This window comes from Salmo salar, chromosome 02 (assembly GCF_965601325.2).
Source record: "Salmo salar chromosome 02, fSalSal1, whole genome shotgun sequence".
Taxonomy (NCBI): Eukaryota; Metazoa; Chordata; class Actinopteri; order Salmoniformes; family Salmonidae; genus Salmo; species Salmo salar.
The window spans coordinates 50,615,423-50,637,831 of record NC_138292.1 but is presented as its reverse complement, the minus strand read 5'-3'; the positions used below and the strand labels follow the sequence as shown (position 1 = coordinate 50,637,831).

Genomic DNA, 22,409 nt, shown 5'->3' with positions numbered 1-22,409 from the left:
ACAAAAATCCAGAAAATCACATTGTATGACATAAGTATTTGATCTCTACATGCTTTGTAAGTAGGAAAACCTGCAAAATCAGCAGTGTATCAAATACTTGTTCTCCCCACTGTAAGTGTTATTCTTCAAGATTCAATGACTGTACCAATCCCAGATTGTTCCTTTTTTATGTTGCTATGAGTATGAAATTAGATTAGCTTGTAAATGCTATTGTTGTTGTTGGCCTTAGTATGGCTGGTGGTGTGTGATGGTGAGAAGGCCCAGGAACCACACTGACTGGCCAATATTCCGCTAAAGCTGGAGTCCATAGGGTCATTTCTGAACATAAGCTGATGAAGAATGCCAGCTGAATGAGCGTGTGTGTGTGTGTGCTCGCGCTTGCTTCTAAGCTTTGGTCTCTCAGAATCTATTTCAATTCAGGAAGTAAACTGAAATTCCAATTTCACATTTTCTTTATAGAAAATTACTGAAGAAAATTGGAATTGGAATTTCAGTTTACTCCCTGAATTGACTGAACTAAAATGGAATTGACTCCAACCTGGTATCTATGCTGATGTCCCTCTGTGTGACTATTCAACCTATAATTAATCATTTATTTTTATTTAACTAGGCGAGTCAGTTAAGAACACATTTTTATTTACAATGACGGCCTACCCCGGCCAAACCCGGACGACGCTGGTCCAATTGTGCGCCACCCTATGGGACTCCCAATCACAGCCGGATATGATACAGCCAGGTTTCGAACCAGGGACAGTAGTGATGCCTCTTGCACTGAGGTGCGGTGCCTTAGACCGCTGCGTCACTCGGGAGCAAAAAATGGTCTAGAACACTCTCTTTGAGTAATTGGTAAGAATATGTTTGGCCACTTCTATTCCCCCATCTCCAGGTTCTGATGGACATGTTCCACCAGGACGAGGAGGACATCAGCGGTTTCCCCCTGATGGACGAGGAGCCATCCACCAATGAGGAGCAGACCTACTACGACCTGGTCAAGACCTTCATGGCCGAGGTCCGACAGTACCTTCGTGACCTCAACCTCATCATCAAGGTGTTCCGCGAGCCCTTCACCTCCGACGCCATGCTCTTCTCCCACCATGTGAGTAGTGATGGCGGTAGATAGAGATAGACTCGCACACACTTGCGCATACATGCACAGCGATGGTCTTCCATCATGACTTTGTTTGACTCACTTTGGTCTTTTTCCACTACTTTTCTCCCCTCTCTACCACCACTCTCTCACTTCTCTACTGCCACCTTCCTGCATTACTCTGCTCCCCATCTTCTCCTTCCACCTATCTCTCTATCACCCTCCCCCTCTTCCCACACGACTCGCTCTCTCTCTCTCTTCCCCCAACTCTCTCGCTGCCTCCCCTTCCTTAATTCCCTGTCTCCCATCCTCTCTCTCTCGCTCTCTCTCTCCTCCTCTCTACTACCCCCTGCAGGACGTGGAGAACATCTTCAGCCGCATCGTGGACATCCACGAGGTCACCCTTAAGCTGCTGGGCCTCATTGAAGACACGGTGGAGATGACAGATGAGGGGAGCCCACACCCGCTGGTGGGCAGCTGCTTTGAAGACCTGGCTGAGGTTGGTGTGTGTTTGTGTGCGGGTGTGTTTGTGGGTGCGTGCGTGCGTGCGTGTGTGTATATGTGGTGTTTGTGGGAGCCCAGCTTGTTTGTGATGAGCAGCTGCTTCAAAGACCTAGCCAAGGTAGGTGTGTGGTTGGGGGGAGGCGGGTTGTTATGCATGTGTGTGGGAAGCTGTCTGTGTTAAGAAATTGCTGTCTGCAAAAAAGTGTGTTTGTGGGGATGTGTGTGTGTGTGTGTGTGTGTGTGTGTGTGTGTGTGTGTGTGTGTGTGTGTGTGTGTGTGTGTGTGTGTGTGTGTGTGTGTGTGTGTGTGTGTGTGTGTGTGTGTGTGTGTTTACAAGCATATATTGTGTGGGTGGGTGTGCTGTTTCTGCAAATAAATTGCTCCTGGGCACCCAAAGACTGAGCTAAGGCTTAGGCATTAGCTTGGGGAGCTAACATGAGTCTTCAGGTACCAGGCAAGGTTGCTCATTACACAAGTGTGGTTCACTGAACCACTTCTGTTACACTTACACCTGTGTCTGAAAATACATTGCTCCTGTGCACCACAAGGCTGTGTTAGTCCGCCGAGCTTAAGCTTCGGACCTGGACATTAGCTCAGGGAGCTAACGCAAGTCATCAGGTCCCAAGCAAGGTTACTTGTCATTCACAGACCCCACTTACACCCTATGGTTGTGGCCAGTGTCAGCAGCACGACTGTTATAACACATGACATTTGATACAGCTTTCTTTTTATTTCCAGGAGCTGGCCTTCGACCCCTACGAGACATATGCTCAAGACATCCTGCGGACTGGCTTCCACGATCACTTCCTCAACCAGTTGTCTAAACCGAAAGCTGCCTTCTACCTCCAGGTAAGAGGTATCATGAGCCGTACGTGATACAGACAGCGTCTTGGTGTCGTTGTGCTCCAAAATATTAATTTGAATTAATGTGAACAATTGTATTTCAGAATCTAGACATACTCCATATTTTAGAGCACATTATAAAGGACTATAATTGCATCAAGATGTTGTCATCATGTACAGTTCATGGATCATAAGGTCTTACAGGAGGCATGTATAGGTCTAAAAAGGGCATATAATATACACTTTAATTATGAATTTAAAAAATGATTGTGATTTAAAATGTAAAAAGCATGTCAAACATTCCTCCCAATGCACTTCCTGTGAGAATTGCCAGAACAATCTGAGATACTAGAAATGTTATTGGCCCTTTCTGTGGTGGATTTTCCCCCCATTTCTCCCCCCCCCCCCCCCCCCCCCCCCCCAGACCACTGTTTGCATATCACTGGTCTATATACCTTGATAAGATTTGACACTTTATTACCTGCCTAAGTTAACCCTCATCTGTCTCTGACTCCCCAGTCTATATGCGAAGGCTTTAAGGAAGCAGTCCAGTACGTCCTGCCCCGGTTGCTCCTCACACCCGTCTATCATTGTCTCCACTATTTCGAGATCTTAAAGGTAAGCATGTGTGAGGATTCATAATGTGGTCCTCTGTCTCTCAATTGGTTGAGCATGGCACTTGCATTGCCAGGATTGTGGGTTCGATTCACAGAGCCACCCATACGTAAAATGTATGCACGCCGGACTGGGAGTCGCGTTTGGATGAAGGAGTCTGCTAAATGGCATATATTATAACGTTTAATAATAATAGTGTATAAATATGTTGTTTAAGTATTACCGAAGGTACTGTATATGGATCTGAATGCCTTTGATGGATGCAGGGGGCTGGTTTTTCCCTGACAATGATCCACCAGCCCACAGTAGATGTGGAATCTCAATGTTTTTCTTAAAATAATGCAGTTCAAAACAACAACTAAGGGCTCCCAGCTAAGGGATGGGGCAGGAGAAATGTAACCACTCTCAAATTCATAGACAGACCTATGGATTCAAGGACTTGACATCCATGAGATCAACATGATCGTTTTAACCATGTTTTGAGGCTATATAGTGTTTGTTTGCAAACAATGGAGTAAAACAAGCTTATATTTCGGTTTCTGATAGGGAAAACAGTTGAACTAGCAATTACAACCTTGAGTCTTCTTGGGTATGAGGCTACAAGCTTGGCACACCTGTATTTGGGGAGTTTCTCCCATTCCTCTTTGCAGATCCTCTCAAGCTCTGTCAGGTTGGATAGGGAGCGTCACTGCACAGCTATTTTCAGGTCTTTCCAGAGATGTTCAATCGGGTTCAAGTCCGGGCTCTGGCTTGGCCACTCAAGGACATTCAGAGACTTGTCCTGAAGCCACTCCTGTGTTGTCGTGGCTGTGTGCTCAGTGTCATTGTCCTGTTGGAACTTTCACCCCAGTCTGAGGTCCTGAGCGTTTTGGAGCAGGTTTTCATCAAGGATCTCTCTGTACTTTGTTCCATTCATGTTTCCCTCGATCCTGACTGGTCTCACAGTCCCTGCCGCTGAACCCCACCATCCTTCTCGTTAGGGACCGTGCCTGATTTCTGCCAGACATGGCGCTTGGCATTCAGGCCAAATCGTTCAATCTTGGTTTCATCAGAACAGAGAATCTTGTTTCTCATGGTCTGAGAGTTTTTAGCTGCCTTTTGGCAAAGTCCAAGCGGGCTGTCATGTGCCTTTTTACTGAGGAGTGGCTTTCGTCTGGCCACTCTAACATAAAGGCCAGATTGGTGGAGGGCTGCAGATATGGTTGTCCTTCTGGAAGATTCTCCCATCTCCACAGAGGAACTCTGGAGCTCTGTCAGAGTGACCATCGGGTTCCTGGTCAGGCCCTGCTCCCCCGATTGCTCAGTTTGGCTGGGCGGCCAGATCTTGGAAGAGTCTCGGTGATTCCAAACTTCTTTCACTTAAAAATTATGGAGGCCACTGTGTTCTTGGGGACCTTCAATGCTGCAGTAATTTTTGGGTAGCCTTCCCCAGATCTGTGCCTCAACACAATCCTGTCTCGGACCTCTACGGACAATTCCTTCAACCTCATGGCTTGGTTTTTGCTCTGACGTGCATTGTCAACTGTGGGACCTTATATAGACAAATCATGTCCAATCAATTGAATTTACCACAGGTGGACTCCAATCAAGTTGTAGAAACATCTCAAGGATGATCAATGGAAACAGGATACACCTGAGCACAATTTTGAGTCTCATAGCAAAGGTCTGAATGATAAGGTATTTCTTTTTTTCGAACTCAATCAGCATGACAATCAGCATTCGAACTCAATCAGCATGACAGAGTGATCTCCAGCATTGTCCTCATCAACACTCACACCTGTGTTAACGAGGGAATCACTGACATGATGTCAGCTGGTCCTTTTGTGGCGGGGCTGAAATGCAGTGGAAATGTTTTTTGGGGATTCAGTTCATTTGCGTGGCAAAGAGGGTCTTTGCATGATAAAGTGAAAACAGGTTTTTAGAAAGTTTTGCAAATATATATATATATTTGCAAAACTTTCTAAAAACCTGTTTTCACTTTGTCATTATGGGGTATTGTGTGTACATTGATGAGGGAAAAAAAATATTTTATCAATTTTAGAATAAGGCTGTAAAAAAATCAAGGGGTCTGAAAAATCGAATGCACTGTACAGTCGTTGCCAAAAGTTTTGAATGACACAAATATTAATTTTCACAAAGTCTGCTGCCTCAGTTTGTATGATGGCAATTTGCATATACTCCGGAATGTTATGAAGAGTGATCAGTTGAATTGCAATTAATTGCCAAGTCCCTCTTTGCCATGCAAATAAACTGAATCCCCCAAAAAACATTTGTACTGCATTTCAGCCCTGCCACAAAAGGACCAGCTGACATCATGTCAGTGATTCTCTCGTTAACACAGGTGTGAGTGTTGACGAGGACAATGCTGGAGATCACTCTGTCATGCTGATTGAGTTCGAATAACAGACTGGAAGCTTCAAAAGGAGGGTGGTGCTTGGAATCATTGTTCTTCCTCTGTCAACCATGGTTACCTGCAAGGAAACACGTGCCGTCATCATTGCTTTGCACAAAAAGGGCTTCACAGGCAAGGATATTGCTGCCAGTAAGATTGCACCTAAATCAACCATTTATCGGATCATCAAGAACTTCAAGGTAAGCGGTTCAGTTGTTGTGAAGAAGGCTTCAGGGCCCCCAAGAAAGTCCAGCAAGCACCAGGACCGTCTCCTAAAGTTGATTCAGCTGCGGGATCGGGGAACCACCAGTACAGAGCTTGCTCAGGAATGGCAGCTGGCAGGTGTGAGTGCATCTGCACGCACAGTGAGGCGAAGACTTTTGGAGGATAGCCTGGTGTCAAGAAGGGCAGCAAAGAAGCCACTTCTCTCCAGGAAAAACATCAGGGACAGACTGATGTTCTGCAAAAGGTACAGGGATTGGACTGCTGAGGACTGGGGTAAAGTCATTTTCTCTGATGAATCCCCTTTCCGATTGTTGGGGCATCCGGAAAAAAGCTTCTCCGGAGAAGACACAGTGAGCTCTCCCATCAGTCATGTGTCATGCCAACAGTAAAGCATCCTGAGACCATTCATGTGTGGGGTTGCTTCTCAGCCAAGGGAGTGGGCTCACTCACAATTTTGCCTAAGAACACAGCCATGAATAAAGAATGATACCAACACATCCTCCGAGAGAAACTTCTCCCAACCATCCAGGAACAGTTTGGTGACGAACAATGCCTTTTCCAGTATGATGGAGCACCTTGCCATAAGGCAAAAGTGATAACTAAGTGGCTCGGGGAACAAAACATCGATATTTTGGGTCCATGGCCAGGAAACTCCCCAGACCTTAATCCCATTGAGAACATGTGGTCAATCCTCAAGAGGCGGGTGGACTAACAAAAATCCACAAATTCTGACAAACTCCAAGCATTGATTATGCAAGAATGGGCTGCCATCAGTCAGGATGTGGTCCAGAAGTTAATTGACAGCATGCCAGGGCGGATTGCAGAGGTCTTGAAGAAGAAGGGTCAACACTGCAAATATTGACTCTTTGCATAAACTTCATGTAATTGTCAATAAAAGCCTTTGACACTTATGAAATGCTTGTAATTATACTTCAGTATTCCATAGTAACATCTGACACAAATATCTAAAGACACTGAAGCAGCAAACTTTGTGAAAATTTATATTTGTGTCATTCTCAACTTTTGGCCCCGACTGTGTATATATAAAGGAGGGCGAGACTTGCGTGGTATTTCCCAAAGTGTCATGTGGTGTTAGTTCAATGTTGGTAGCCATTCTGTTCCTTGGTTGTTGCTCAAGAAAGTAAGAATTAAGGGGAAACACTAGAGTTGAGGGGGTTGGGAATGAGAGAATGATAGAGAGGGAGAGATTTTTATTTTTTTTCTCAGCTGTAATCTCGCTCATGAGTTTGGCCTTATACCGCATCATGATCCTTCGCTAGACTCCCCCTACCAGCAAAACCACCTGATCCAACATTTTATTCTCTACCCCTCTTTCTCTTCCCCATCCCCTCTCCCCCCCTCCTTTCCACAGCAACTAGAGGAGAAAAGTGAGGATGAGGAGGACAAGGAGTGTCTGAAGCAGGCCATCACGGCGCTGCTCAATCTGCAGAGTAGCATGGAGAGGATCTGCTCCAAGAACATGGCCAAGAGGAGGCTGAGGTAGGCAGGGGAGCGCCAACTTTTACAACCGCTCCAGATCCATCCACACCTGGTTCTCTTTACCCAAGAAGATACAAAGCTAGCTCTGACACACACAATACATATGCACAGACAATAATAGAAATCCACAAGCAAAATATGGAAAGATATCTCACACACACATAATGGCACATACCAGACAAGCACCAAAAGGTGGATATGTCTCATATGTGCACTATATATGCTCAAAGATGCGTTAACACTTGCACAGCACAATACACACCTCACAATAGACACCCACACTAACACACACACAGCAATTCATACTACTGCCTCATTGGTGTACTCCTCCCATCCTCTGCACACCCCCCACCCTAAGCTCAGTTCTGAGTTTCCCTCTGTACCTAAAATAGACTCGTGGGAGGGAGGGAGAGGGTTGGAGGGGGGCTCGCCACTGTGTTGTCGGAGGGAAGTTGTGTCAGGAATTGGGCTGCCCTGTTCTGGTATTATTGTTCCCGGCTTTGAGAAAAAAAAGGTGAGAGAATTTGAAAGGGGGGGGGGGGGGGGGGAAATTCCCTTGCTTTCAACAGTGGACTTTAGCATCCAAACCTTGCGGACCATTTTTATCTCCATCCCTCCTTTTGTATTGGTGAAGAAAACAGGGTGTTTTTTTGGTTACATGCGGTTGTCGCTCGTTCTTTACTTGAGTGGAGGACATAGGGTATAAACAACAAAAAGATTACCCCTTTGCTGTTCTTTTTAGTTGGTTTTTTTGTTTATTTTTCATGGGGAAAGGATGGCTTATCTTACGGTATGTCTTTGCACCCCATACTTTGGCGGGAACGTGGGGATGGTGACACACATAGGCTAAAATGGACATTCCGTGAGGACACACTGAGTTGGGGTACCCGACAAGGGTTACCTTTATTGACTTTGGCCGTTTCGCTACACCTTTCCTGTCTCTAGGGGTCTTTGTATTTCAAGAGCCAGAACAAAGAACAACCCAAGAGCTCTGTCACAGCCATTTGAATTATGCTTGCTCTTTCGCAAGCTTGCTGTTCATTAGGAAAAACGTAATAAGCTCTTAGTCTCCAATGCTCTGGCAAGGTCCATTGCTACCTGGGATAAATTATGGTTTGATAATGATGCTCGTTATAATTTTTTGCTTTAATTAACTACTTGATTAATTTCATTGCAAGACTGCTAGTTTAAAGGTGAATGTAAATGCACTTCAAATATAACTTCTTTGATCAGACTTGAGAGTAGGAAAAGTTTTGACAGTTTCTTTCTGTGTATAGGTTTTAGGGTTTCACACTTAATGGACTGGGAAATGGAAATTGTAGTTTCTGGGGCGAGATTTGTGTGTAGTCTATCCCTTGCCCTTCAGAGGTGCCCCTTGTCTCTCAGCGAAGCTAATTTGGGCCGGTTGAAAGTCATCCTGTACTTTGAGGTGCTGGTATGAAGACAGGCGCGCGTGAGTTGGCTTCGCCTGCCTCCCCCTCCTCTCAGGAGCGCTGATGCGAGTCGTCGTGCGTCCACGAAAAACAAAGTAAGCCCTCCCGCGATTGTTTACAAGTAGTTTTAGTTCAGACGCACTGTACTAGCAGGTGTTAAATCCTTCTTGATTTTTTTCCTATCACCCCCTCACTCAATCAATTTGTAGAACCCCCAACAAATCTTTAACCCCCCAAAAAAAGAAAATTGGGAAATCTGAAATCAAGCCCCAGTGGCTCAATGCTGTTAAATTATTCTAAGTAGGTGGTTTTAGAAGTGATCATTGGAATTATTGCTCAACTGATTTGTCATGAGCACTAGAGGTGAGATTCTGGTTCTGGTGGGCCGCAGACCTTTCTCGTCTTCTGTTTACTTGAGTTTTGTCATTGTGGTTTTGAAAGAGCACCATATGTGTATTTTTGTATTGAATTGCTGAAAGAGTTTTGAACTTACTCTTCACATGACCTAATTATTACAGCGGGCATGGTCCTTAATAATTAATAAATACTGAAAATAGACATTGGTTTAATCTGAGAATAAAGAGATTGATTAAAACAGACTAGTCTACATTGTGGTCCTAAAAGAACTGTAATGAGAGATGCTCATAGCTCATTTTGAATATGATAGTCATACCATAGACCATATTAATGGTATGATGAACCAAAACAATATTTAAATAGTGTCTGGCTCAAAGAAATATAATCTTTATTCTTTTAGACTCATTCTATTCTTATGCACTTTCTCAGTTGGTCCTCCGAGGCACCCTGTTAACCATGGGTGTGGGCCCTTCCTCGGTAGACTACCGTTTTGTTGAACTGCTGGAATGGTGAGGAAGTTTAGTCAATTGACCTGCTCTGCACCAGTGTTGGGTGTAAACTGAAGGGACATGACGGACCAGCAAACTGATGTTGAATTACCTAATTGGTTCTGGTTAGGTTAAGTTTAGGGTTATTGGTGTGGTTAAAGGAAAACTCCATCCAAAAACTATCTTTTAGAATTTATTTAATTAGTCCATAGTTGGATTGCTGACATGCAAAACATTTAGGGACTATATCAACAACTTACTAATGAAACAAATACTAAAAGATCGTTTTTGGGTGGAATTTTCCTTTAAGGTTAGGGTCAGGATTATAAACTCAGCAAAAAAGAAACGTCCCTTTTTCAGGACCTTGTTTTTCAAAGATAATTCGTAAAAATTCAAATAACTTCACAGATCTTCATTGTAAAGGGTTTAAACACTGTTTCCCATCCTTGTTCAATGAACCATAAACAATTCATGAGCATGCACCTGTGGAATGGTCGTTAAGACATTAACAGTTTACAGATGGTAGGCAATTAAGGTCACAGTTATGAAAACTTAGGACACTAAAGAGGCCTTTCTACTGACTCTGAAAAACACCAAAATAAAGATGCCCAGGGTCCCTGCTCATTTGTGTGAACAGGCATGAGGACTGCAGATGTGGCCATGGCAATAAATTGCAACGTCCGTACTGTGAGACGCCTAAGACAGCGCTACAGGGAGACAGGATGGACAGCTCATCGTCCTCGCAGTGACAAACCACGTGTAACAACACCTGCACAGAATCGGAACATCCAAACATCACACCTGCGGGACAGGTATAGGATGGCAACAACAACTGCCTGAGTTATACCAGGAACGCACAATCCCTCCATCAGTGCTCAGACTGTCCGCTATAGGCTGAGAGAGGCTGGACTGAGGGCTTGTAGGCCTGTTGTAAGGCAGGTCCTCACCAGACATCACCGGCAACAATGTCGCCTATGGGCACAAACCCACTGTCGCTGGACCAGACAGGACTGGCAAAAAGTGCTTGTCACTGACGAGTCACTGTTTTGTCTCACCAGGGGTGATGGTCGGATTTGTGTTTATCGTAGAAGGAATGAGCGTTACACCGAGGCCTGTACTCTGGAGCGGTTTGGAGGGTCTGTCATGGTCTGGGGCGGTGTGTCACAGCATCATCGGACTGAGCTTGTTGTCATTGCAGGCAATCTCAACGCTGTGCGTTACAGGGAAGACATCCTCCTCCCTCATGTGGTACCCTTCCTGCAGGCTCATCCTGACATGACCCTCCAGCATGACAATTCCACCAGCCATACTACTCGTTCTGTGCGTGATTTCCTGCAAGACAGGAACGTCAGTGTTCTGCCATGGCCAGCGAAGACACCGCATCTCAATCCCATTGAGCACGTCTGGGACCTGTTGGATCGGAGGGTGAGAGCTTGGGCCATTCCCCCCAGAAATGTCAGGGAACTTGCAGGTGCCTTGGTGGAAGAGTAGGCTAACATCTCACAACAAGAACTGGCAAACAAGAACCCCCCCCCCCCCCCCCTTTGTTCAGGGACACAACATTCCCTTTCTGTTAGTCATGTCTGGGGAACTTCTTCAGTTTATGTTTCATTTGTTGAATCTTATGTTCATACAAATATTTACACATTTTCTGAAAATAAACACAGTTGACAGTGAGAGGACATTTCTTTTTTTGCTGAGTTTAGTTATGGGTGGGGATGCCAGTCACGTCTCTTCAGTCGCATCCAGTGTTTTGTTAAGGAGATTATTTGAGGGAACCCCCTCCTGGAGCAGGCTTAGTTGTACCGCTGATTTAGCCACCCACACTGACCCTCCACTCAATCTCAGTCTCGCTGACTTGTTTTCCAATGTCAATGTGCTGTGAACATCAGATCCACATTTCCCTTCCTCTCTTCTCCCCCTCTTTCCCTTTTTTCTCTCACATTCTTTATCTTACATTCAACTTTCTGTCATTTTCTTTTTTTCATCTTTTCTCTTTCTTTCTCTCCTCAAACTCTTCGGCGGCACCAGCGAGTCGGCCTGCCGCTTCTACAGCCAGCAGATGAAGGGCAAGCACCTGGCCATCAAGAAGATGAACGAGATCCAGAAGAACATTGATGGCTGGGAGGGCAAGGACATCGGCCAATGCTGCAACGAATTCATCATGGAGGGGACGCTGACACGCGTGGGCGCCAAGCACGAACGGCACATCTTCCTCTTCGACGGCCTGATGATCTGCTGCAAGTCCAACCACGGCCAGCCGCGCTTGCCTGGCGCCTCGTCCACTGCCGAGTACCGCCTCAAGGAGAAGTTCTTAATGCGCAAGGTTCAGATCAATGACAAGGATGACAAGGAGGGCGAGTACCGGCACGCCTTTGAGATCATCCTCAAAGACGGCAACAGCGTGGTGTTCGCCGCCAAGTCGGCCGAGGACAAGAATGGCTGGATGGCGGCGCTCATCTCACTGCAGTACCGCTCGACGCTGGAGCGCATGCTGGACTCGGCCATGCTACAGGAGGAGAAGGAGGAGCAAATGAGGCTGCCCGGGGCGGAGCTTTACCGGTTCGCCACGCCCGACTCTGAGGAGAATGTGGTGTTCGAGGAGAATGTGCAGTCCAAGTCGGGCATCCCCATCATCAAGGCGGGGACAGTGCTCAAGCTCATCGAAAGGCTCACCTTCCACATGTATGCAGGTGAGAAAAAGCACATGACACAGCAAAGGTTTCCTATATTGACCTGTTTTGACCTTTTGAAATGCATGCCTTTTTCGTACAGTAGGCTATACAAATACCTCCCTCAGATGTGTGGAATAACAGTAGTTGCTAAATCCTAGTAGAGAACATCTTGCGGACCCTTTCCCATCGTAGAACAGGGGAAGGGGCAGGGTTTTGGTTTTAGAGAGGAGGAGAATCATGTGAAAAAGTAGTCGGTAGGAGTCAAATTTGGTGTTCAACAACAGGTTTAAAGGTTTAACCCTTTACACTCCTGGGATTTGGCCAATATGGATAGGGCTAAATTGGAAGAAAAAAAATTACAGAAGAAATATGAAATGCATAAGCATGGTAGCAATTGAAAAGGAACAGTTTGGAGATTATGGGAACATTATTTGACCAAAGTTGAGGACACGACAGTTCACCTTTCACAAGACTGAATCCAAACATTACACTGTTGATTTTATGTGCGTTTTACCTTTACTGTACTTTTCGCCGCATTTGTTGATAAGGAAATCTGAAAATACTCTGGATACATTCAGTAACATGACAACAATATTCCTAGAAAATGTGGGGTTGGTGCAACATAAGACAAAAAAATTGTTTGAGTGAGAGGACTTACAAATTGGTGCATTCACTTTATGATATCCAGTGGAACAACCACTTTACAATAGTACATCTATATCTTTTTGGGGGGGGGGGGTTAGAAGGATTACTTCATCCTATCCCAGGTATTCCTTAAAGAGGTGGGGTTTCAGGTGTCTACGGAAGGTGGTGATTGACTCCGCTGTCCTGGCGTCGTGAGGGAGCTTGTTCCATCATTGGGGTGCCAGAGCAGCGAACAGTTTTGACTGGGCTGAGTGGGAACTGTGCTTCCGCAGAGGTAGGGGGGCCAGCAGGCCAGAGGTGGATGAACGCAGTGCCCTTGTTTGGGTGTAGGGCCTGATCAGAGCCTGAAGGTACGGAGGTGCCATTCCCCTCACAGCTCCGTAGGCAAGCACCATGGTCTTGTAGCAGATGCGAGCTTCAACTGGAAGCCAGTGGAGTGTGCGGAGGAGCGGGGTGACGTGAGAGAACTTGGGAAGGTTGAACACCAGACGGGCTGCGGCGTTCTGGATGAGTTGTAGGGGTTTAATGGCACAGGCAGGGAGCCCCGCCAACAGGGAGTTGCAGTAATCCAGACGGGAGATGACAAGTGCCTGGATTAGGACCTGCGGCGCTTCCTGTGTAAGGCAGGGTCGTACTCTGCGAATGTTGTATAGTATGAACCTTCAGGATCGGTTCACCGCCTTGATGTTAGCGGAGAACGACTGTTAGGTTCTAATTTTTCAGAGTAAATAACTCACGGACACTAGAGAAGCTTAACCAAGTTTAATATCCCACTTAAGACACTCCTCCTTCTCTCCAATCCTTATTTAAGACCTATCTAACCCTTATTATTCCCTTCAGGGGATCTAACCTGACCTCAACCCCTCCTTCGCCTAATCCACAGATGTCCATCTGCTTCCCCTATAGCAATCTTTTGATCTCTTCCCGTCCACCCAGCACATTCCACAGCCACTCTGTCTTTCTACAGATCTCGCTCCTTTATATATTATGCATCTGATCTATCATGTCTTTAATATCTCAATGTTCAAAGTTTAGAATCCAACAAGACAAACGGCCTCGTTCTGTTCAGAACAACCTAGGGTATGACACCATGTCATCTTATAATTGTACATCAAACATAGTGATCATAAACGTTGACACTGCATGTTATTGTATAGCCACTGTGTTCCAATTTCGGCGCTTACTAGTGCCCAAATATGCAATTTTCAACCCGTATACAGGTATGAGTGTTTTCAACCCATATACAGGTACGCGTGTTTTCAACCCGTATACAGGTACGCGTGTTTTCAACCCGTATACAGGTACGCGTGTTTTCAACCCGTATACAGGTACGCGTGTTTTCAACCCGTATACAGGTACGCGTGTTTTCAACCCGTATACAGGTACGCGTGTTTTCAACCCGTATACAGGTACGCGTGTTTTCAACCCGTATACAGGTACGCGTGTTTTCAACCCGTATACAGGTACGCGTGTTTTCTACCCGTATACAGGTACGCGTGCTTTCTACCCGTATACAGGTACGCGTGCTTTCTAGCCGTATACAGGTACGCGTGCTTTCTAGCCGTATACAGGTACGCGTGCTTTCTAGCCGTATACAGGTACGCGTGCTTTCTAGCCGTATACAGGTATGCGTGCTTTCTAGCCGTATACAGGTACGAGTGTTTTCTAGCCGTATACAGGTACGCGTGTAAAGGGCTACAGGGAGCAGGAAGTAGACATGGGTCACATCTCAAATGGCTCCCTCTCCACATTTAGTTTCCTTGAAGTGAGAGAACTGGACAGGCGAAAGCAAATGCCAAGAAACCTAGATATTTTCTGTATCTTGTTCATTTTTGTCCTGACTATTAGGGACTGGTCTCTTACTCACGTGTCCCCACCATTGTACACCTCCATTGTTTGTGTTTATGCAATATGCACTTGCCCGGTGCCTGGAGTGCCTGTTCCTGTTATCACCTTGTTGTTCTATACACAAAACCTTGAGCTTGGCACAAACGCAGTTTAAGCCTAAACATAAAATACAAGATAGTGGAAGGCCTATTTCTTCCCCCCACTTTCGTCGTCCCCACATCCATTTATAGCTGTTTTCACACGGCTGGTAAATATTTGGCCACACTTGACGTCAGAACGCGGGATGTGATGACCTGCTTTGTTTCAGTGTCAGTTTAGCCCCAGATAACACAACGAGAACTGATAAAGAAGAAAAAACAAGAGGACGAAGCCTATTTATCTTTACGTCGCCATTTTGTAAGTGACCGGCAGTAGCAGATCTTTCCTGCCTGTTTAGTGTTTAAAGGGGAAGTTCAGTATCCTCACCTTGTGTGTAGCTGTTTAAAGAAAACCTAACCATGGATTACAGTTTCCCCAGGCCCATAGACTACTTTCAGGGTCATGAACCGTCTAGCATCGTGTTATAAAATACTGAACTTCCCCTTTAAACATAGCCCTTTGTGGAGTGTTGGTGAGCTAGCCATTAGTGTTGTTGAGGTAATCGCTTTGCAGACTTCAGTGACACCTGAACTCCTTTAGTGATTCCTCACTAAAGCCAAACCAAAAAATGCCATTATTTTTGGAATGTTCATGAAATGTAATCCATAATATAGTCCTTTTGGAGGAAGAATTGTTGATGTATATTTGTATCTAGAAGTTGGCATATTTATGACATTTTGGCCTTACCCAGGCCTCCTTTAAGACTCCATAATGCTTCATCTGTAGGTGCTACAAAGCAAAAATCTGTCATATGAAGCTTTACCACTTGCTCTGTAATATGAGTAGTATTTTAATAGTAAAAAATAATAATAATTTATGAATATTAAAATATAAACATGAATATTGAAAATATAACTTTTTTGATTTGGCTAATTTTTCAATATATTGTGTAACAGAATACGCTCTACAGGAATATCAAAGTTCCAGAGTGGGATCTCTGCTAGTTTTAAAGTTATGGCCCATTTTATTCAGAGAAATTGGCATAGTAGGCAATGTAAGCAATGTAATCAATCACAGCCCTCCTTTTACTTGAATCTTTGAATATCCTGCATATCACCAGCAGAGTGCGACCATTTTGAATAAATGTTCACGTTCACTGTTGGTAATAGCAGAGATCCCCTCTGGAACTTTGATATGCCTGCAGAATAGGCTATATTATGTTCAACAATATATATATTTTTTTGAAATATACAAATCAAACATTTCTATATTCATGTTTATATTTTTATATATACAAAAATGTATGAAAAAAAGTGATTGAAACCAAAATACTACTCATATTACAGAGCAAGTGATAAAACTTCATATGACACCAATGTTTGTTTAGTTGCACCTACAGATGAAACACTATGGAGTCTTAAAGGAGGCCTGGACAAGGCCAAAATATCAGAAAAATGGCAACTTGTATTAAATATTTCTCAATTATGCTTTTAGACACATGTCAACAATCCTTCAACCAAAGGATTATTTTATGGACTATATTTTGTGAAAATGTTAAAAAATCATGGTCTTTTGTCTGGGTTTTGTTTGGAATCGCTCTTAAGAAAGGCTGAATCACCCAGCGCACACAGCAGCTGTTAGACCATGGGATCTGTATTCTTATCTACTGACGGGTGCCATTGTACCTAACCAGATACAAGGCTGTGGTTGGACTAATAAGCTCTTCATTAATTAAAAGTAATGATGTCATTTTGGGGAAATAAATCACCAAATTCAATCGCTCAAAGTCCAAGTGTATGTGGGCTCTGGTAATCCGGGAAGCAAAACATTTAGGCCAAGTGCTTTTGAATTTGGCCTGTTTCTATGCATTGTTATTCAATGTCATGCAACCATACAGGTATAAAATCTTCTTAAAGACACACGTTTTCCTTTGTTTAGCACAGAAGCCTTTCTGAACTCTTACACAAGTTTGGGTTTCATCTTGTTTGTCTCTGGAAGTCTAGAGCAGTGTTTCTCAACTGTGGTCCGTGAGTACCCCCAAACTGTACACATTTTTGTTGAAGCACACCTGATTGAACTCACCAGAGTGGTTGATGATTAGTTGACGAGTTGATTCAGGTGTGCTTGTCCTGGGCTACACCAAACCTGTGTGCTGTTGGGGAGTACTGAAGGACTGGAGTTAAAAAAAACACTGGTGCAAGGTTAATGCAGCACAATACAAAGCCAGGAGAGAACATTCCTCTTATGGGTGGTCTGTCCAGCTCACACCCCTGTGTAAACTTCCTCCCCCGAATAAAGAGTAGGGTGTAAATATAGGCCACTATTTTCCTTTTTAGTTTTCAACCGTCTGTGTGCCACTGATTTCAAATAAGCCAAGGGAAACAAGCCTTTTGAGGAAAAGTGTGTCTGTGTGCCCAGGGTAATTTGAAAAGGGGAAAAAGGTGCTTCCTGTACGATGCACCTCATGCCTGGAGACACACCCTACTCCCACCCAGGAGACAGCAGGGGAGGGACAACACACACTTTCTCTCTGTCCTGACTATCTGCATTACAATTTGTATGGATCTACGCTTCTCTTTTGCCATAAATTGTAATCAAGAATCCATATAGTCCATGAGCCAGGAGGGTCAGTCGGGCTCACTTGGGACGACGATGTCTCATAGTGATTTTTTTTTTAAAGGTCTATGTCCCTAGAGTTAGAAAAAGGGTGATAGCATTGCCGCAATGGTTGCTTTCTGCGTTATCTTTCATCCCTCCGTCCCATAAATTTTTCCCATTGGGATTTTACCCTATGACAAACAATATCAGTATTGCTCACTTGTACTCTTTAATCTTATATCATTGGAAAGCTTAGAGATTCAGACACATTTTCAGAATGTTCAGGTCAACAAAACTTTGACCATTGACCTCTATGGTACATAGCAGGAGTGGTGGAAAAAGTACTCAATTGTCATACTTGAGTAACGGTACAGATACCTTAACAGAAAATGACTCAAGTAAAAGTGACAGTCGCCCAGTAAAATATTACTTGAGTAAAAGTCTAAAAGTATTTGGTTTTAAATATATTTAAGTATCAAAAGTAAATGGAACTGCTAAAATGTACTTAAGTATTAAAAGTATAAACCATTTCAAATTCCGTATATTAAGCAAACCAGACGGCAAAATTCTTATTTTTATGTTTTTTATTGACGGGTAGCCAGGGTCACACTCGAACACTCAGACATAATTTACAAACAAAGCATTTGGGTTTAGTGAGTCCTCCAGATCAGAGGGGTGTCAGGGAAAATGTATGTAAAAAGTACATTATTTTCTTTAGGAATGTAGTGAAGTAAAAGTTGGAAAAAATATGAAGAGTAAAATAAAGTACAGATATTTTTATTTAAGTACTTTACACCACTGCATATCAGAATGACCTGTAAGCCATTAAAAAGGAAACCCCGATACATTTTAAACTTTGTTTGACAAGTGGTTCTGAAAGGACATGAAATTACCTTACAAATTATATTTAATATAGTGCATTCGGAAAGTATTCATACCCCTTTACTTTTTGTTACGTTACAGCCTCATTCTAAAATTGATTAAATCATTTTTTCCCTCATCAATCTATACACACTACCCCATAATGACAAAGCAAAAACAGGTTTTTAGAAATGTTTGCAAATGTATTAAAAATAAACTGATCACATTTCAGACCCTTTACTCAGTACTTCGTTAAAGCACCTTTGGCAGCGATACAGCCTCGAGTAATTTATTTTAATTTTATTTAACCTTTATTTAACTTGGCAAGTCAGTCTTCTTGGGTATGACGCTACAAACTTGACACCAAGTTTGACCCCCCCATTTCAACTGGGGGGTCAAGCTGGAGCCAGTTGTACTGTTAAGAGGGGCCAGTTACATTAATAATGGATGTAAAAAAAAGAACGATAGAAAAAATGTGTTATGTAAAAATGATTTCATACTCCACATTTAGGGGGGCCACAAGGGGGTCCAAAATTGTCACAGGGCCACTGGCCCCCCCAGAACTGCTAGTGCCTCTCTGCAGATCCTCTCAAGCTCTGTAAGGTTGGATGGGGAGCGTCGCTGCACAGCTATTTTCAGGTCTCTTCAGAGATGTTCGATCGGGTTTAAGTCCAGGCTCTGGCTGGGCCATTCAAGAACATTCAGAGACAAGTCCCGAAGTCACTCATGTGTTGCCGTGGCTTTGTGCTTAGGGTTGTTGTCCTGTTGGAAGGTGAACCTTTGCCCCAGTCTGAGGTCCTGAGCACTCTGGAGCAGGTTTTCATCAAGGATCTCTCTGTACTTTGCTCCGTTCATCTTTCCCTTCATCCTGACAAGTTTCCCAGTCTCTGCCGCTGAAAACCATCCCCGCAGCATGATGCTGCCACCACCATGCTTCACCATAGGGAGAGTGCCAGGTTTCGTCCAGATGTGACACTTGGCATTCAGGCCAAAGAGTTCAATCTTGGTTTTATCATACCAGAGAATCTTGTTTCTCATGGTCAGAGTCCTTTAGGTGCCTTTTGGCAAAATCCAAGTGGGCTCTCATGTGCCTTTTTACTGAGGAGTGGCTTCCGCCTGGCCACTCTACCATAAAGGCCTGATTGGTGGAGTGCTGCAGAGATGGCTGTCCTTCTGGAAGGTTCTCCCATCACCACAGAGGAACTCTGGAGCTCTGTCAGTCACCTCCCTGACAAAGGCCCTTTTCCCCCGATTGCTCAGTTTGGCCGGGCGACCAACTCTAGGAAGAGTCTTGGTGGTTCCAAACGTCTTCCATTTAAGAATGATGACGGCCAGTGTGTTCTTTGGGACCTTCAATGCTGCAGAAATGTTTTGGTACCTTTCCCCAGATCTGTTCCTTGACACAATCCTGTCTCGGAGCTCTACAGACAATTCCTTCGACTTCATGGCTTGGTTTTGCTCTGACATGCACTGTCAACTGTGAGACCTTATATAGACAGGTGTGTGCCTTTCCAAATCATGTCCAATCGTTTGAATGTACCACTGGTGGACTTAAATCAAATTGTTGAAACTTCTCAAAGATGATCAATCGAAACAGGATGCACCTGAGCTCAATTTCGAGTCTCATAGCAAAGGGTCTGAGTGCTTATGTAAATAAGGTATTTCTGTTTTTTATTTGTAATACATTTGCTAACATTTCTAGAAGCCTGTTTTCAATTTGTCATTATAGGGTATTGTGTTTAGATTGATGAGGAACTATTTTTATGTAATCGATTTTAGAATAAGGCTGTAACGTAACAAAATGTGGAAAAAGTCAAGGGGTCTGAATACTTTTTGTGTGCGTGTGAGAGAGACCATTTGCTCACACACATATAACATGCACACACATTTATACTGACTCTACACAAGTCGAAAGTCTGGACACACCTACTCATTCAAGGGTTTTTCTTTATTTGTACTATTTTCTACATTGTAGAATAGTAGTGAAGACATCAAAACTATGAAATAACACATATGGAATCATGTAGTAACCAAAAAAGTGTTAAACAAATGAAAATGTATTTGAGATTTTTCAAAGTAGCCACCCTTTGCTTTGATGACAGCTTTGCACTCTTGGCATTCTCTCAACCAGCTTCATGAGGAATGCTTTTCCAACAGTCTTGAAGGAGTTTCCACATATGCTGAGCACTTGTTGGCTGCTTTTCCTTCACTCTGCTGTCCAACTCATCCCAAAAAATCTTAATTGGGTTGAAGGTGATTGTGGAGGCCAGTTCATCTGATGCAGCACTACATCACTCTTCTTCTTGGTCAAATAGACCTGGAGGTGTGTTGGGTCATTGTCCTGTTGAAAAACAAATGATAGTCCTACTAAGCACAAACCAGATGGGATGGCGTATCGCTGCAGAATGTTGTGGTAGCCATGCTGGTTAAGTGTGCCTTAAATTCTAAATAAATCACAGACAGTGCCACCAGCAATGCACCATCACACCTCCTCCTCCATGCTTCACGGTTGGAACCACACATGCAGAGATCATCCGTTCACCTACTCTGCGTCTCACAAAGACACGTGGTTGGAATCAGAAATCTCCAATTTGGACCCATCAGACCAAAGGACAGATTCCCACTGCTCTAATGTCTATTGCTTGTATTTCTTGGCCCAAGCAAGTCTCTCCTTCTTATTGGTGTCCTTTAGTAGTGGTTTCTTTGCAGCAATTTGACCATGAAGGCCTGATTTACACAGTCTCCTCTGAACAGTTTGTGTCTGTTACTTGAACTCTGTGAAGCATTTATTTGGGCTGCAATCTGAGGCTGGTAACTCTAATGAACTTATCCTCTGCAGCAGAGGTAATTCTGTGTCTTCCTTTCCTGTGGCGGTCCTCATGAGAGCCAGTTTCATCATAGTGCTTGATGGTTTTTGCGACAGCACTTGGAAGAAACTGACTGGCCTTCATGTCTTAAAGTAATGATGGACTGTCGTTTGTCTTTGCTTATTTGAGCTGTTCTTGCCATAATATGGACTTGGTCTTTACCAAATAGGGCTATCTTCTGTATACCACCCCTACTTTGTCACAACACAACTGATTGGCTCAAACACATTAAGAAGGAAAGAAATTCCACAAATTAACTTTAACAAGGCACACCTGTTAATTTAAATGAATTCCAGATGTCTACCTCGTGAAGCTGGTTGAGAGAATGCTAAGAGTGTGCAAAGCTGTCATCAAGGCAAAGGGTGGCTGCTTTGAAGAATCTAAAATCTATACGTTTTTATGTGTGCGTGTGTGTGTGTGTGTGTGTGTGTGTGTGTGTGTGTGTATTTTTATATCCCTTTTTCTCCCCAATTGGTAGTTAGTCTTGTTCCATCGCTGCAACTCCCGTATGGACTCGGGAGAGGCGAAGGTCGAGAGACGTGCGTCCTCCAAAACACAACCCAGCCAAGCCACACTGCTTCTTGACACAATGCCCACTTAACCCGGAAGCCAGCCGCACCAATCTGTCGGAGGAAACACCGTGCACCTGGCGACTGTGTCAGCGTGCACGGCGCCCGGCCCGCGATCGGACAAGAACATCCCTGCCAGCCAAACCCTCCCCTAACCCGGACGACGCTGGGCCAATTGTGTGCCGCCCCATGGGTCTCCTGGTCTTGGCCGGCTGCGACAGAGCCTGGACTCGAACCAGTGCCTTAGACCACTATGCCACTCGGAAGGCCCATATATTTCGATTTTAACACTTTTTGTTGGTTACTACATGATTCCATATGTGTTATTTCATCGTTTTGATGTCTTCACTATTGTTCTACAATGTAGAAAATAATAAAAAATTAAGAAAAACCCTTGAATGAGTAGGTGTCAACTTTCGACTGGTCCTGTGTGTGTGTGTATACAGTGGCAATAAAAAGTATGAAAACCTTTTTTGAATTACCTGGATTTCTGCATAAATTGGTCATAAGATTTGATCTGATCATCTAAGTCACAACAACAGACAAACACAGTCTGCTTAAACTAATAAAACACAAACAATTATACGTTTTCATGTCTTTATTGAACACACCGTGTAAGCATTCACAGTGTAGGGTGTAAAAAGCATGTGAACCCTTGGATTTAATAACAGGTTGACCCTCCTTTGGCAGCAATAAACTCAACCAAACATTTTCTGTAGTTGTGGATCAGACCTGCACAATGGTCAGGAGGAATTTTGGACCATTCATCTTTACAAAACTGTTTCAGTTCAGCAATATTCTTAGGATGTCTGGTGTGAACCGCT

The 22,409-nt window shown here is 44.0% G+C and overlaps 1 protein-coding gene across 4 annotated transcripts in view; it reads left to right on the top strand.

The window, feature by feature from the left end:
• LOC106584773 (son of sevenless homolog 1) overlaps positions 1-22,409 on the top strand; it is a 92,564-nt gene that overhangs the window by 41,135 nt on the left and 29,020 nt on the right. For all 4 annotated transcript variants that reach the window (XM_082964042.1, XM_082964040.1, XM_014170357.3 and 1 more), the window contains exons 5-10: positions 887-1,096; positions 1,443-1,586; positions 2,330-2,440; positions 2,954-3,052; positions 7,039-7,166; positions 11,476-12,137. In XM_082964042.1, coding sequence (XP_082820168.1) covers positions 887-1,096; positions 1,443-1,586; positions 2,330-2,440; positions 2,954-3,052; positions 7,039-7,166; positions 11,476-12,137 — 1,354 coding nt within the window. The remainder of the gene's footprint in view (positions 1-886; positions 1,097-1,442; positions 1,587-2,329; positions 2,441-2,953; positions 3,053-7,038; positions 7,167-11,475; positions 12,138-22,409) is intronic.